This window comes from Pogoniulus pusillus, chromosome 35 (genome assembly GCF_015220805.1).
Source record: "Pogoniulus pusillus isolate bPogPus1 chromosome 35, bPogPus1.pri, whole genome shotgun sequence".
In the NCBI taxonomy this organism is placed as follows: domain Eukaryota; kingdom Metazoa; phylum Chordata; class Aves; order Piciformes; family Lybiidae; genus Pogoniulus; species Pogoniulus pusillus.
In genome coordinates, this window is record NC_087298.1 from 11,483,672 (window position 1) to 11,499,587 (window position 15,916).

The 15,916-nt window shown below is 54.7% G+C and overlaps 1 protein-coding gene across 2 annotated transcripts in view; it reads right to left on the reverse strand.

Annotated features, from left to right (window-relative positions):
- The window catches only part of RXRA (retinoid X receptor alpha), a 157,413-nt gene that overhangs the window by 42,276 nt on the left and 99,221 nt on the right, over positions 1–15,916 (reverse strand). For both annotated transcript variants that reach the window (XM_064171014.1, XM_064171015.1), the window contains exon 2: positions 5,258–5,523. In XM_064171014.1, the coding sequence (XP_064027084.1) occupies positions 5,258–5,523 (266 nt within the window). The remainder of the gene's footprint in view (positions 1–5,257; positions 5,524–15,916) is intronic.

Sequence of the window (15,916 nt, forward strand, 5' to 3'; positions counted from 1 at the left end):
TTGTGATAGGGCAGAGAGGGAAGGGATGAGCAGGTTCCCAGGCAGCAGCAGCAGCTCTCTCTGGGGATCTGTGGGTCCCCAGGCACAGAGCTTCTGTCTGTGGGGAGAAAAGGGCTGCAGGGGCTGTCAGCACTGCTGCAGCACATCCCTGCATGGCTCCAGGGTCACCAGCTCCAGCAGTTCCTTCCAGTACAGCTCCTGGGACCGTTTCCCAGGTGGTGATGGTGTCACCAATTGCTGCCACATGGGAGGGCGGGCAGAAGCCATCAGCTGCTTGCTGAAGCCTTTCACCACCACTCCCTCCAGGCCCAGCAGCCCACAGAATCCACCCAAGCAGCTTTCCAAGACAATCTGGAGGAGGGGAGCAACCACAGACTCAGAGAATTGTTTGGTTGGCAAAGCCCTCTAAGACCATCCAGTCCAACCACCAACCCAGACCCACCATGGCTACCAAACCATGGCCCCAAGTGCCATGGCCACAGGTATCTTGAACGTCTCCAGGGATGGGGACTCTGCCACCTCTCTGGGCAGCCTGTGCCAATGTCCCTGCACTCTGGCAGCAAAGAAATTGTTCCTAACGTCCAACCTAAACCTCCCCTGGTGCAGTGTGAGGCCATTTCCTCTCCTATCACTTGTTCTCTGGGAGGAGAGACCAAGTCCCAGCTCACTCCAACCTCCTTTCAGGTAGCTGTAGAGAGCCAGCTCTCCTTTCAGCCTCCTCTTCTCCAGACTAAACTTCACTTCCCTCAGCTGCTCCTCATAAGAGTTGTCCTCCAGACCCCTCACCAGCTTTGTTGCCCTCTTCGATGGGCAGAGCAGTCCAGGAGCAGCCTCTCTCTGCACCAGCCCATGAGGGTTGGGGGTCCCCCTTGCCCTCCATGGCTCCATGCATCAGCAGGATGCCCCAGGCTGAGCTGAGTCAGCCCTGGGCTGGGCTGGGGGAAGTCACTGGTTCCTCTCACACATCACCAGCCCCAAACCTCAGCGGGGGGGACCACGTGCACCCACGGTTCCCACACCAGCCTGGCGCCTGCCCTGTCCCTTCCCCTCTTGGCTGGCAGCCACCGAGCGAAACTGGCAGCACGTGCAGGCAGGCAGGAGGCAGAAGGGAGGCAGCAGCCCTCCCATGCCCCCTCTACCCCCCACCCTCCTTGGCACAGCACTTCTGCTTCAGGACAGGACAACCCAGCAAAGAAACAGGGAGGAGGGAGGAAGCAAACCTCTGCTTCCCTGCTGACACCAGGGCTGCTCAGCTGCTCTGCCTTCCCAGCTCAGCTCGTGGCACCAGGGACCCTATCCTGTCCCTTCTGGCAAGCAAAGCTTTACTCCTCCTGCTACCAAAAGAAAACCCCCCAATTCCCAACTTCAAGCCCTTCTCAGGTCCCTCAGGCACCCTTACAGAGGACAGCAGCTCTGGAAAAACCTAATCCTGCCTCTGATCTCTCCCCGCTCGCCCCAGGCACTCCCGAGCTGCTGACAGCAATGCCTGCGGCGGCTGAGCCAAGGCAGCCCTGGGAGCCACATCCAAAGTCCTTCCCTTTCAGCTCTGACTGAAAGTCCTGCTCCATTTCCCCCCTGTTTGCCTTATTTTTCTCCTTTTTGGGTTAAGAGGGCTCAGATAGGTAAGAGGTAAGATAGGTAAGACAGGCTCAGATAGGTAAGACAGGCTCAGAGAGGTAAGACAGGCTCAGAGAGGTAAGAGGGCTCAAAGGGTGACAAAGCTGGTGAATGGCCTGGAGCACAGCCCTGTGAGGAGAGGCTGAGAGAGCTGGGGGGGTGCAGCCTCCAGCAGAGGAGGCTCAGGGCAGAGCTCATTGCTGCCTGCAGCTGCCTGCAGGGAGGCTGTAGCCAGGTGGGGTTGGGCTCTGCTGCCAGGCAGCCAGGGACAGAAGAAGGGGACACAGCCTCAAGCTGTGCCAGGGCAGGTCTAGGCTGGATGTTGTTAGGAAGCTGTTGTCAGAGAGAGTGATTGGCATTGGAATGGGCTGCCCAGGGAGGTGGTGGAGTCTTTGTGGCTGGAGGTGTTGAAGCCAAGCCTGGCTGGGGCACTTAGTGCCATGGTGTGGTTGGTTGGGCAGGGCTGGGTGCTAGGTTGGGCTGGGTGAGCTTGGAGCTCTCTGCCAACCTGCCTGATTCTATGATTCCATGATATGTGTTAAACCTCCTGGTTTGATTGGGACCTTAACTCACCACTGCAAACCACCTCCACCTTCAGCCAGCTCTTGTCACACACACCTCACTCCCAGCCCAGTCCAGCATCACTGTGGCTGGAAAAGGCCTTTAAGATCACCAAGTCCAACCATTACCTAACTCTACCATGGCCACTACTGCACCAAATCCTTGAGTGTTATATCTAGATGGCTTTGAAATGCATCCAGGGATGTCACTTCCAGGGATGCCCTTCCAACCTCTCATATCCTGTGATCCCAGCACCCAGGGATCCACTTCCCTGGGCAGCATGCTCCAGTCTTTTATAACCCAGTCTTGCTCTTCAGCCAACAAGCCTTTGACCACCCAGAGAACCACATCTCCTCCTCGGGGCGGGTCTGGGGGCTCCCTGGGTGCTGGGATCACAGGATATGAGGGGTTGGAAGGGACTCAAAGAGATCATGGAGTCCAACTCTCCTACCAGAGCAGTTCCACCCAATCTGACTTGGAAGGGATTTGGGGATTGCTTGTGGACACCATGCAAGGCCCTGGGAAGTGCAGGCAGTGTCAGCGGGAGGGCAGTGGGAGTGCTCTGAGCATCCTCCAGCGCTGGCACCAAGAGCTGCTGACTCCTCACCTCCGCTGGCCCACAGACAGCAGAGGGGCAGTGCTCCAGCTTCTGGGAATCTGCTGGCTCCTTCCCACCCCAGCGCTGGCAGAAGCTGGGGGCTGAGCAGGCCCAGCCCGTGGGACCCAGCACACCTCGCACTCCCCGTGCCCTTCTGCTCTGCTGGCTTCCCGGGGGCGATGAGGCATGCTCTGATGGCAAGTGGCATCTGCCAGCTGACTCAAAGCACCTTCCATCAGTGCCAGCCCTGCCCGGCCACGGGGGCCACACGCCTCATTACCCCCTGAGCTTTGCCGCCCGGTGCAGTGCCAAGGGTGGGGGCTGTGCTCCCCTCTGAGCATCAGCCCTGCTGCCTCCCTCCCTCCTCCTCCTCCTCCTCCTGCCATGCTCCTCGGCGAGCCTAGGTAGGCACCTCTGCAGGGGTGAGGACAAGGACCTAATGCGCCCAGACAGGGAGCAGATGGCAGGAGCCATTAGGCTGAAGACCTCCTAACTGTCACCTCCAGGAAAACCACTTAAGACAAGTCCCTGAGCAGAGGGATGAGAGGGTTGGAGCTGCCAGCTCCTTCCTCAGCACCATCTGACCATGCTCTCAATTCCCCTTTCTGCCCCATGGCTGCATTTTATTTCAGTTCCCTTGGCTCCTATGCAGCAAAGCCCTCCTGGAAGGGGGGTGGGGAGGGGCAGGCATCACCCCTTCCCCATTTCCTCCCCTGCTTGTGGCTCACCCCTGTGTTGCTTCACATGCCCCCTTCCCACTCCTTCCCCACCACTCTGGTGCTCTCATGGCTAATTCCACTCTGCCTGCTCATTCCCAGGGGCTCTCTCAGTTCTCTCTGCCTTGGCCATGGGATGGGAGGTGGTGGCACATCCACCCCCCTCATCTCCAGCACCAGGCAGTAGGACCTGGGTGGACCCAGCAGCACCAGGATGCAGGTCACCATGCAGCCATGGGGGTCATGGGATGGGAGGTGGTGGCATGTCCACACTCATCACCTCCAGCACCAAGGAACAGGACTCAGCTGGACCCAGCAGAACCTGGGAATGGGACCTAGGTGGACCCAGCAGCACCAGGATGCAGGTCACCATGCAGCTATAGGGATCATGGGATGGGAGGAGGTGACACATTCACCTCTCTAATCTCTGGCAGCAGGCAGCAGAACCCAGCTGGACCAGCAGCACCAAGATGCAGGTCCTCACACATCTGTGGGGGTCATGGGATGGGAGGTGGTCACATATCCACTCCCCTCATCTCCAGCACCAGGGAGCAGGACCCAGCAGCATCAGGCTGCAGGTTCCCACACAGCTATGAGGATCATGGAGTGCATCCTGGATGGACAAAGCCCACCAGAACACAAAGCAAGCTGCCACCTCTCTGGCCATCATGGACATGCTGGGGCCTGAAGATGTTGCTTGAGGGGTGCCTAGGGATGGGAACTAGCCCAGCCCAGCCCTCCTCAGCCCCTGGGTAGATAAGACCATAAAAAAGAAGCCAAACTCTGTTATCTCTGGAAATAAATCAGGCCAATATTTAAAAATAAAGGTGCTGGCAGGTGCTGGACTTCCAGGGAGGGCTGGGAATAAATAAAGCCCCAGCCAGTGGCAGGTGGTGGCCAATTCCTTAAGCTGCCCTTTTACTAAACATACCCTAGGAGCAGCCAGCAACAGGTGGCAGGGGCTGGCCAGAGAGCCCCAAGCCTGCTATTTTTAACCCCAGCTTATCTCTCCCTAGTGGGAGCCTTTTTTTGTTGTTCTACATAATCTTCAGCCAGAGAACATCAGCCCTTCCCCTGCCAGAGAAAAGCCACCCCAGGGCACCCCTCGGTGTGTGCCACAGGGACCACAAGCTGGCACCAGAGGCACTGGGCCCAGAGAGTGGTGGTGAATGGTGCCACAGCCAGCTGGCAGCAGTGCTGGGCACTGTCCTGTTCAATATCCTTACTGATGATCTGGAGCAGGGGATTGAGTCCAGCAGCAGTGAGGTTTGCAGATGACACCAAGCTAGGAGCAGCTGTGGAGCTGCTGGAGGGTAGCAGAGCCCTGCAGAGGGACCTGGCCAGGCTGCATGGGTGGGCAGAGGCCAAGGGGATGAGACTGAACAAGGCCAAGGGCAGGGTTCTGCACTTTGGCCACAACAACCCCAAGCAGCACTGCAGGCTGGGGACAGAGTGGATCTTTGATCACATTCTGTGCTTCTGTGCTCCACAACCTCCCTGGAGGTGTTCAGGACCAGGCTGGATGAGTCCTTGAGGGACCTGTTCTAGCGGGAGATGTCCCTGCCTACAGCAGGGGGGTTGGAACTGGCTGAGCTTTGAGTTCTCTTCCAACCTAAAACCATTCTGTGACTCTATGAGCTTGCCTCCTGTGAGCTAAGCCTTTGAGCAGAGAGACCAGAGCTGATTCTGGCTCAGGAACCCCACGGAAGTGGCTTCCCTGTGGCCAAACAGGCAGCAGTAACATCCCCACCACCTCCCCCCTTACCTGTGGGCTGCTGGTGCCGAATCCCAGGCTGGGGGTGGAGGGGACAGACATTGAGTGTGGGCCCATGGGGGAGCTGATGACGGAGAAGGGAGGTCCCATGCCATTGATGGGCGAGCTCAGGGTGCTGATGGGCGAGTGGAGCTGGCCTGGGGAGCCCAGCGAGGAGCCGATGCCAGGCCCGAGGGGTGGGTGGAGGGAGGGGGTGGCCATGGGCCCCCTGCTCGTAGGAGAGTTCAAGGATGTGGAATTCACTTGGCTGGAGAAATCTGAAAGAGAGGAAAAGAGAGAACCAGAGTTGAGACTCCCACCTAGGGCAGGTTCTGACCTCTCAGCAGCCTCCACTCCCTGCTCTGCCAAGAGGCTGCTTGCAACCTGCCCTCCCGATTCCCAGTGCAGCCTCCACCTTCCTAACCACCTTCTGCTGGGGTTATCTACAGAGGGGCTGAGAGCATTCACACTCTGAAAGGCAATCATTGCCCAGGGAAGCTCTGCACACCTCACCCCTGGAAGTGTTTAACACCAGGCTGGATGAGACACAGGACTTTGCACAGCCTGTGCCAGTGAGAGGTGTCCCTGCCCAAGGCAGGGAGTTTGCAGCTGAATGATCTTGAAGGTTCCTTCCAACTCAAACCATTCTATGATCCTAAAATCCCTGCCCTCCTCCACCTCTCTTATCTGCTGTAGCCCAGCTTTAAGCAGCATCACTGCTTCAGCTGAGGCACGGTGGGCACCATGCCCACCATGGCAGCAGACAGATGCCCTCCACGCTGCAGGATAAATCAGGCTGATGACAGATTTAGTGCAGCTCGGTGGTGGGACCACCTCTGTGCATCTGCACTTGTGCTTTGTGCATCCAGCCAGGGCACACAGCGTGTGCTGGGCAAGGCTGTGTGTGCTGAGGAGGAGGGAATGTGTCTGAAGCTGCCCAGGGAGCAAGGAGCAGCTCTCAGCAGGCAGCAGCAACAGCAGCAGCAGGAATGGGCTGTGTCTGTCCATGCCCCAGCAGCTCCACGGTCCCTGGGGAGCAGGAGGAGGGGGAGGGGGTGGGGGGAGGCGGGAAGGGGGGGTTAAAAATAGCCTCTGATTCTCCCGAGAGGAGACATGGAGCCATTCCTGGCACATTTCCTCCCCATCCTGTCACGCTGCTTGCAAAACAATCCCGAGTGAGGAAGGGGCTGGCTGTGGGGAGAGGCTGACGGAAGGCAGCATGGGCAGGGGCCCCAGCATTTACCAGCACTCACCCCAACACCCATCAGGACCTCCCAGTTTACACCAGCAAAACACAGGGCCAGAGAGGGGGAGGCCCCAGCATGGCTGCATGGCCAGGGGCTCTTTGGGGCGGGGGGAGCCACTGCTTTTTGCCATAGACCCCAAAGTTAACTCAGTTCTGGGAAACGCTGTCTCCAGGCACCTGCATGGGGTCAGCTCTCTCCACAGGACTCTGGAGCCCTTAGGATATGAATGTTACAGGGTGGGAAAGGTGCTTGCTGAACCCAGAGCAAGCCCAGCCCCAGGAATGCTCCCTGGAGATCCACCAGGGAAAACCTAGCACCAGAAGGCAAAGGTCCAGCAAGGCAGAGATGCTCCTCTTACAAAGCCATGCAGTGCACATCCCACTGCTGCACCCAGGGTGCCATCACAGCTCCTAGCATCCCAATTCTGCACCCACAGTCACATCACTGCACCCAAAGACCCATCACAGCTCCCAGCATCCCACTCCTGCACCCAAAGTCCCATCATTGCACCCAGAGTCACATTATTGCACCCAAAGTCCCATCACAGCTCCCAGCATCCCACTCCTGCACCCAAAGTCCCATCATTGCACCCAGAGCCACATTACTGCACCCAAAGTCCCATCATTGCACCTAGAGTCACATTACTGCACCCAAAGTCCCAACACTGTACCCAGAGTCACCATCACTGCACCCAAAGACCCAACACAGCTCCCATCATCCCACTCCTGCACCCAAAGTCCCATCATTGCACCCAGAGTCACATTATTGTACCCAAAGTCCCATCACAGCTCCCAGCATCCCACTCCTGCACCCAAAGTCCCATCATTGCACCCAGAGTCACATCACTTCACCCAGACTCCCATCACACTCCCAGCATCCCATTCCTGCACCCAAAGTCCCAACACTGCACACAGAATCCCATTGCTGCTCCAAACATCCAACCAGCAGGAGAGGAAGGGGCAAAAATGGAGACTGGCTCCAGGACTGGGACACTGCCAGCCATGGGTGTCCTGTCCCATAGGGGACAGACCCTGTGCTCCAGCCAGGTTCCACTGCTGAGCCTGTGTGCTGGCACTGCTGGCCCTGGCAGGTGTGACTGTGGTCATGGCAGGGGACAGGAACCCTGTCCCTGTGGTCTGTCCATCCCTGTCCTCGGGGTCTGGTCATTCCTGTTTCTAGGGTTTGTACATCTCTGTCCCCAGGGCCTGGCTATGCCTACCCCAAAGGTCTGACCAGTGATGTCCCAGCAGGTTTTGGCCACCTCTGTCCCCAGGGTTTGGCCGTCTCTGTCACCAGGGTCTGGCTATCCCTGTCCCCAAGGTCTGGCCAACTCTGTCCCCAGACTCTGGCCATCCCTGCCCCTAGGCTCTGGCCATCCTTCTCCACAGGGTTTGGCCATCTCTGTCCCCAGGGTCTGGCCATCCTTGTCCTCAGTGTCTGGCCAACCCTGTCCTCAGGGTCTGGCTACCCCTGTCCCCAGGCTCTGACTTCACATCAGCTCTCAGGATGTTGACAGAAAACAGTCCCTGGCCACCACATCACCTGTGGCTGAGTGCCATGCAGGTGACCCAAGAGGAATCCCCAGAACCCCCTCCTGGCTCTGGGCTCTGCTCCTGGGCTCTGGCACAGCAGGGAGGTGCTTCCTGGCTCTCTGGGTGGTGGTGACCGAAGCAGCTGGGAGGGGGAGCAGGGCTGGGTGCTGGGCTGAGGGCTGCATCCCCACCATCATCCCAGGTCCCAGAAGACAGGGAGGAGCTCATTCTGCAGCCACTGTGTGCCTGGGTACGGGGTCCCAGCCAGCCCTTCTCTGCAGGACCTCCAGAAATGCCCCACGGGCCAAAGTGATGGATGGAGCCCTTCCAAGGAGGCAGTGGATCCCTAGCCAGGGGAAACAGGCACTTGACCTGCCAGCACAGTCCTTCCTTTCAAAAGCTCCTGACTCCTTAAGGCAGGGGAGGTCACAGGCAGGTCACTGGCAGCCAGCCCATGGCTACTCCAGCACATCAGAAAGCAAAGCACGCGTGGGGCTGGCACCTCTCCCCACATCCCCATCCCCTGGGTACCACAGCAGCTCCCCGTGCCCAGCTCCCCTCACCCATCCTGTTTACACACTTGGCTGTTCCCAGCAGACACCATCCCCAGCACCCAGTGAGGAACTGGGTGTGTGTGGTAAGGGCTGGTCTGGAGAAAATAACTCAGGCAACAACAACAAAGAGGAAAGGAGGCGAGAGGAGGAGGAACCCTGCACTGAACGAGCCCACGGGGGGAAGTGTGTGCAGGCACGGACACATTTGGGTGTGTTTTCACCCAAAAACCCTTGGCTAAACGCTGTGAAATCTGAACCAGACCTGAACTCCTTCAGAGCATCGTGACTCAGAGCAACCCCTCAGACACTGGGGTGTTTCCACTGCTCAGCCAAATGCTTCCTCCTCCTCCTCTGCTGCCTTCAGTCCTGCTCTGAGAGCAGCATCGGTGGGAAAGAGAATCCCAGAATCCCAGCATGGTGTGGGGGAGAGAAGAATCAGATGCATAGAATCAGAGAATCAAAGAATCATAGAATTAAAGAGTCATAGAATCAAAGAGTCAGAGAATCAAAGAATCATAGAACCACAGAATCAAAGAATTATAGAATTAAAGAGTCATAGAATCAAAGAATCATAGAATTAAAGAACCATAGAATTAGTCATAGAATCAAGGAACCATAGAATCAAAGAATCATAGAATTAAAGAGTCACAGAATCAAAGAATCATAGAATTAAAGAGTCACAGAATCAAAGAATCATAGAATTAAAGAGTCACAGAATCAAAGAATCATAGAATTAAAGAATCATAGAACCACAGAATCATAGAATCAAAGAATCACAGAACCATAGGATCACAGAATCATAGAATCAAAGAACCAATCAGGGTGGGAAGGGACCACAAGGATCATCTAGCTCCAAACCCCCTGCCACGGGCAGGGAAGGGACCTCTGGAGACCACAGGATGTCACAGGGTGTCAGGGGTTGGAAGGGACCCAAAGAGATCATCCTCAAAGAATCACAGAATCAAAGAATCATAGAACCATAGGATCACAGAACCAAAGAATCAAACAATCAGTCAGGGTTGGAAGGGACCACAAGGATCATCTAGTTCCAAACCCTCTGCCATGGGCAGGGAAGGGACCTCTGAAGACCACAGGATGTCACAGGATGTCAGGGGTTGGAAGGGACCCAAAGAGATCATCCTCAAAGAATCACAGAATCATAGAACCAAAGAATCATAGAACCATAGGATCACAGAACCAAAGAAGCACAGAATCACAGAATCCCCCATGCTGGCAAGGTTGGAGATGACCTCTGAGGCCCCTTCCAACCTGAGCCCTTCTGTGGTTCTATGATTCTAAGGTTCAGTGGCCATGGTGGTGCTGGGTTGATTGTTGGCCTCAATGATCTTAAGAGCTCTTTTCCAAGCCCAACACATCTCTGACAGCAGTATACACAGGAGAGGTTTTCCCAGATGCCTTCTCAGCTCAGGCAGTGGGAGCCTCCCCATTTTCCCTGCCTAGCTTTGCCATGCAAAGCTGCTGTGTGTGACCATCTCTGCACCAAAATAAACTCCAGGTCTGTTTCTAAACAAGAGGTGGGGGGAAAGGAGCTCTCAATGCATTTCCCCTCCTGCCCCACCCATAAATTGCAGCTCTTTTCTCTGTCTCTCCTTTTGTTTAAGCACAACAACCTCCATCTAGCTCATCAAATGCCCCATGGCAGCCAGAGGATGGCAAACAAGAGCTCTTCAGCAGCTAAAGAATTTGCAGTGAAGCTTTGTGGTTTAATCTTCTTTTTTTGCTCCTTTTCTTTTTTCTCTCCTCCTCCTCCTTCTCTCTTTCTCTCCACTCTTAAACCAACCAACCACAAGATTTGGATGGGAAATTTCCCCCCCAAAGAAAAAGACTTTTAGGGCAGAAGTCACCATCCCTGGAAGTGCCCTAGAAAAGCCTGGCTGGGGCACTTAGTGCCATGGTCTGGTTGATTGGGCAGGGCTGGGTGCTAGGTTGGGCTGGCTGAGCTTGGAGCTCTCTTCCAACCTGCTTGATCCTATGATGCTATGATCCATCTCAAGCAGTCTGAGTTGTGTAGCTGCAGGGAGCTGGTTCCATACCTTCAGCTCAGCTCCACAGCAGAGGAAGATGCCAGGGCTGAAACCATCACACGAAGGCCTGAGCCAGTGGGTTTTGATCTGGTCTCCAGATAAAAAGCTTGGGTCTTGTTTTAACTCTGGCAGTCTGCTGAGTGCTATCCTTTCCCTTAGCAGATACCTGCCCTGGCAAGATCACAGACACTGAGGGCACCACAGCATGGTGGAGGTCAGAAGGGAGCTCTGGGCATCATCCAGCTGGATGGAACATCTCTCTTATCAGGAGAGCCTGAGGGAGCTGGGGCTGTGCTGCTGGGAGAGAGGAGACTGAGAGGTGACCTCAGCAGTGGTTATCAATGTGTGCAGGTGAGTGGCAGGAGGCTGCAGCCAGGCTCTGCTGGGGGATGCCAGTGCCAGCACAAGGGACACTGGGGGAAGCTGAGGCAGAGGATGTTTCACTTAGACATGAGGAGGAATTTTCTCCCTGTGAGGGTGGCAGAGCCTGGCACAGGCTGCCCAGGGGGGCTGTGGAGTCTCCCTCTCTGGAGATATTCAAACCTGCCTGGATGTGTTGCTGTGTGATCTGCTCTGGGTGCTGCTGCTCTGGCAGGGGGGTTGGACTGGATGAGCCTTGGAGGTCCCTTGCATCCCCTCACATTCTGGGATGCTGTGTTCCAACCTCCCTGATCAAGCAGAGGCACCCACAGCAGGTTGCCCAGGCTCACCATGGCCAGGTGAGGTTGGAAGCTCTCCACCCAAGCAGACTCCATAACCTCTCTGTGCAGCCTGCTCCAGGGCTCCAGCACCCTCACACCAAAGGTGCTTGATGGTTGGACTCAACGATCTGGGAAGGCTTTTCCAACCTAACCAATTCCATGATGCATCTCAGATGGCCAGGTTGGAGCCACTGGGAGCTGCTCTTGCTGAAAGCATCCGATTCCCTCCCCCTGCCAGGCCTCACAATAGCCCCTGTTGCATTTTAACACCCAGTGCACAGGACTCTGGAAGCCTTGCTGCTTGGCCAGGGTACATCTGCAGCTGCCCAACAGCTCAGAGGAGCTTTTGCTGACAAGGCAATATCAGGAGGGGGTTGTGATTTTAACATTTCTAGACCACAAAATGTCCCAGAGCAGAAACAATTACAACAGCACAGAGCTGCTGCTTTTTCTTTCCCCCTCTCTTCCTTCCTTCCTTCCTTCCTTCCTTCCTTCCTTCCTTCCTTCCTTCCTTCCTTCCTTCCTTCCTTCCTTCCTTCCTTCCTTCCTTCCTTCCTTCCTTCCTTCCTTTCCTTCCTTTTCTTTCTTTCTTTCCTTCCTTCTTTCTTTCTTTCTTTCTTTCTTTCTTTCTTTCTTTCTTTCTTTCTTTCTTTCTTTCTTTCTTTCTTTCTTTCTTTCTTTCTTTCTTTCTTTCTTTCTTTCTTTCTTTCTTTCTTTCTTTCTTTCTTTCCTTCTTTTCTTTCTTTCTTTCTTTCTTTCTTTCTTTCTTTCTTTCTTTCTTTCTTTCTTTCTTTCTTTCTTTCTTTCTTTCTTTCTTTCTTTTCTCTCTTTCTTTCTTTCTTTCTTTCTTTCTTTCTTTCTTTCTTTCTTTCTTTCTTTCTTTCTTTCTCTCTTTCTTTCTTTCTTTTCTCTCTTTTCTCTCTTTCTTTCTCTCTTTCTTTCTCTCTTTTCTCTCTTTCTTTCTCTCTTTCTTTCTTTCTTTCTTTTCTCTCTTTCTTTCTCTCTTTCTTTCTTTCTCTCTTTCTTTCTCTCTTTCTTTCTCTCTTTCTTTCTTTTCTCTCTTTCTCTCTTTCTTTCTTTCTTTTCTCTCTTTCTTTCTTTCTTTCTTTCTTTCTTTCTTTCTTTCTTTCTTTCTTTCTTTCTTTCTTTCTTTCTTTCTTTCTTTCTTTCTTTCTTTCTTTCTTTCTTTCTTTCTTTCTTTTCTCTCTTTCTTTCTCTCTTTCTCTCTTTTTTTTCCCCAGGATAGCTCATTTGTACCAGAATAAACTGTACCAGCAAAAGCTTTCAGCAGTATAATCTTCATTGATGTTTAAGAGGCTTTGCCAGTAAAACTACAGTGACCCAGCTCTGCTGGAAAACCTGCCCTCGGATATCCAGGGAGTTCACTCAGCAGCTTGGTGGCTTCACAGCCTGCTCCTGAGAGATGGGAAGTCAAAAACCTCTGCACCTCTCAAGGCACAAGGTCCAAGAGCTGTGGGGTTTTTTTTCTGCTGCAGACCCAGGATACAACTCTCTAACCCATCCCAGTGAGATGAGAAGGGAGCTGTGGGGCTCTGGGGAGCAGTCATGGTGCAAGTACCCCATGCACTCAGCCCTGATGCCATTTGAGGTTTGGGAAGCTGCCTGCATCCCTCTCCTTTCTCCTTCTTTTTTTTTTTCCTCCCCTTTTCCCCTTTTTCTCAGCACCTCTTCCTCCTCAACCAGAAAGCAAATCCATTCTGGGTAGGAAACAGCAGGAAATTCTAAATTTGGGTTGCCCCTCCCTTTCCTTAAGGCAGCTCTCTGCATTCAGGCTGTGGGGCCACCTTCGGAGGGGATGGAGACCAGCAGCTCAGAGCAGGCTTTCTTTCTCCTCCTCCTCCTCCTCCTCTGCTCTCTCAGACTGGAGGTGAGGAGGAAGTTCTTCAGCATGAGAGTGGTGAGAGGCTGGAATGGGTTGCTCACCCCATCCCTGGAGGTGTTTAAGGCCAGGCTGGCTGAGGCTGTGTGCAGCCTGATCTAGGGCAGGGTGTCCCTGCCCACGGCAGGAGGGTTGGAGCTGCCTGATCCTTGTGGACCCTTCCAACCCTGACTGACTCTGTGATTCCAAGTTGTCATCTTGCTGCTGGCCAGGTTCCAAACCCTGACACCCCAATTGCACCTGAGCACTGCTCCTTCTCTCAATGCCTCTGCTGCTGGTGAGTTCCCCTCAACAAACTCAAAAGTCATCAGCCTGTTACTTTCATTCCTCAAATGCAGGGCAGAATTCTCCATCCTGCTGCTTTCCATTCTAGGAACCTCGACTGATGAAGCTTTCCACCTCCTCCCTTTCCCTTTGCAGCCAGCAGAGTGGCCAACAGCCTGTGCCCACCTAGGAAGTGGGATTCTGAGAGCAGCAAATGTGGGCAGGACCCGGGGGGGGGGGGTTGACTGCAGCTTCCACTTGAAAAAGTGCCATGGGAATGCAGTGACCACAAGAGGTCAGGTCCTCACTTTTGTCCCCGATCAAAAAAACCTGGAGTGAACAGAGTGTTTACAGCAGATGAATTTAAATAGCCCCTGGCCTGCCCTCTTGAGTAAGTTTGCTCAGCACAGCTGAGAACTGAAGCAAGGATGGAGCAAGAGCTGCCTGCTGCCCTTCCAACGCTGCCTGCTGCCATGGACCTGAGAGTGCCAGACCTGGGCCAGCTCAGAGAGGTGATCTGCATGGGGCAACCTGGCTGTTACCCTCTAAAAAAGCCCCCCATGGCTCCAAGAAACAAGAATCATCCTGTGGCCCAAACACACCCAACTGCATTTATAGCAGAGCAGGAGAGGCAACCAAACCCCTGGTGGTTGCCAGGCAGGTGGAAGAGGCTGAGATGACAGAATCATGGAACACATCAGGTTGAATCACAGAATCAGGCAGGGCTGGAAGGGAGCACAAGGAGCAGCCAGTTCCAACCCCCCTGCCATGCCCAGGGACACCCTACCCTAGAGCAGGCTGCACACAGCCTCAGCCAGCCTGGCCTCAAACACCTCCAGCCATGGGGCCTCAACCCCCTCCCTGGGCAACCCATTCCAGCCTCTCACCACTCTCCTGCTCAACAACTTCCTCCTCACCTCCAGGCTGGGGTTGGAAGGCACCCTCCAAGATCATCTTGTCCAACCACCCTGCACTGAGGAGATGCATCTCCAACTAGATCAGGTTGCTCAGGGTCCTAACATAAAAGTCACTTGGATTGGGTTTTCTCTTCCTAGTTCTAGACTTGAGGGTAAAGACCAACCCAGGAATGTCCCCCTCTGACCCCCTCCATGTCTGCCCAGGGCACAGCACACAGAAATGGATCTTTTGGGGAGGGGGGGAGGACATTTAAATTAATCACCAGGTGCAGCTTCTCTTCAGGAACCTGCCCCAGGGCTTGGGAAAGTTCCCTTCAGCACTTCACTTTCCCTGGGTGTGAGCAGCGTGGGGATGGTGAGAAGCTGGGGTTCAGCTGCTCTCTGCTCTGGGTGGCTTCCTCCTCCTGCCCAGTTTCACTTTGACCAATCTAAAACCTCAAAGCCACACAGCTTCTCACCCCCTCAGCTCCCTGCTCCTGCCCCCAGCCAGCTGACATCTGATGGCAAGACCACTTGGCACAGCCACTGCCAAACCCAGCCAGGAGCAAAGGCATGACCAGCATTGGGGGTTCCCTTCCAGGGGTTTTCCTGGGATGAAGGAAATTTGGAAGCATCCTTCTACCTGCTGCCATCCCAGTCCCTTGTAGGTGGGGCATCAGCATGTCACCTTGCAGGGTTGATGGGTTCTGGCATGGTACCACAGTGCCCAGCAGCAGCTTTGCCATGGCACTTTGCACACCAACCTCTTCATCTCCCAGCCCATGCTCCTCTCACTGGAGCTCAGGGAAATCCCTGCTCTCTTCCCAGAAAATGAAGGAGAAGAAGTGCAAAACCAGCCCAGTGCTAGGCCATGGCATAGGGTGGACAAGTGGCATCCACCCCAAACCTCACCACAGAGCTGGCAGCTTCCCTACCCCTGGGGCAGAGCTGAGACACTTCCACCCCTGCAGCTCCAATGCTCCTTCTCCCTCTCTGTCCTGTTTCACCTTCTCCTCCACCCTTCAGACACAACTTTGCAGGTAGCATCAGACCTCCCTGCCCCAGAGCCAAGGAGAAGGACAACTCTGTGCTTACAACCACGGGCTCAGGATGGCACTTGGGGGTCCCCCTCCAGGCAACCTGCTCACCATAGCTCCCATTTCATGGCAGCCCAGCTTAAGCACCACAGAGTCACTTTTGGGGGGGGATACTCACCCCATCACCTGCTGCAGCCTGGATGCCCAGAGGCCTGGTGACCCCACACACACCAAAAAATGGGCTTTGCATGCCAGAGGAGGAGAAGCAGCCCCACTGTGGCCATGTGTGTGCTGGGGAGGCACAGACCAACCACGCTCAGCTGCAGCAGCAGCAGCAGCAGAAGCTCCTTCTGCCTTATTTTTTGCCTTAAAACCCTCTCAGGAGCCCTGCCCACTGTTGGAGAGCCACTGGCAGAGCTGGAAGCCTGCAAGGGCTCTTCCCATCACCAAAGGGGAAGGCTTCAGAAGAACCTTCCAGAAGCCACTCTCCCCCAT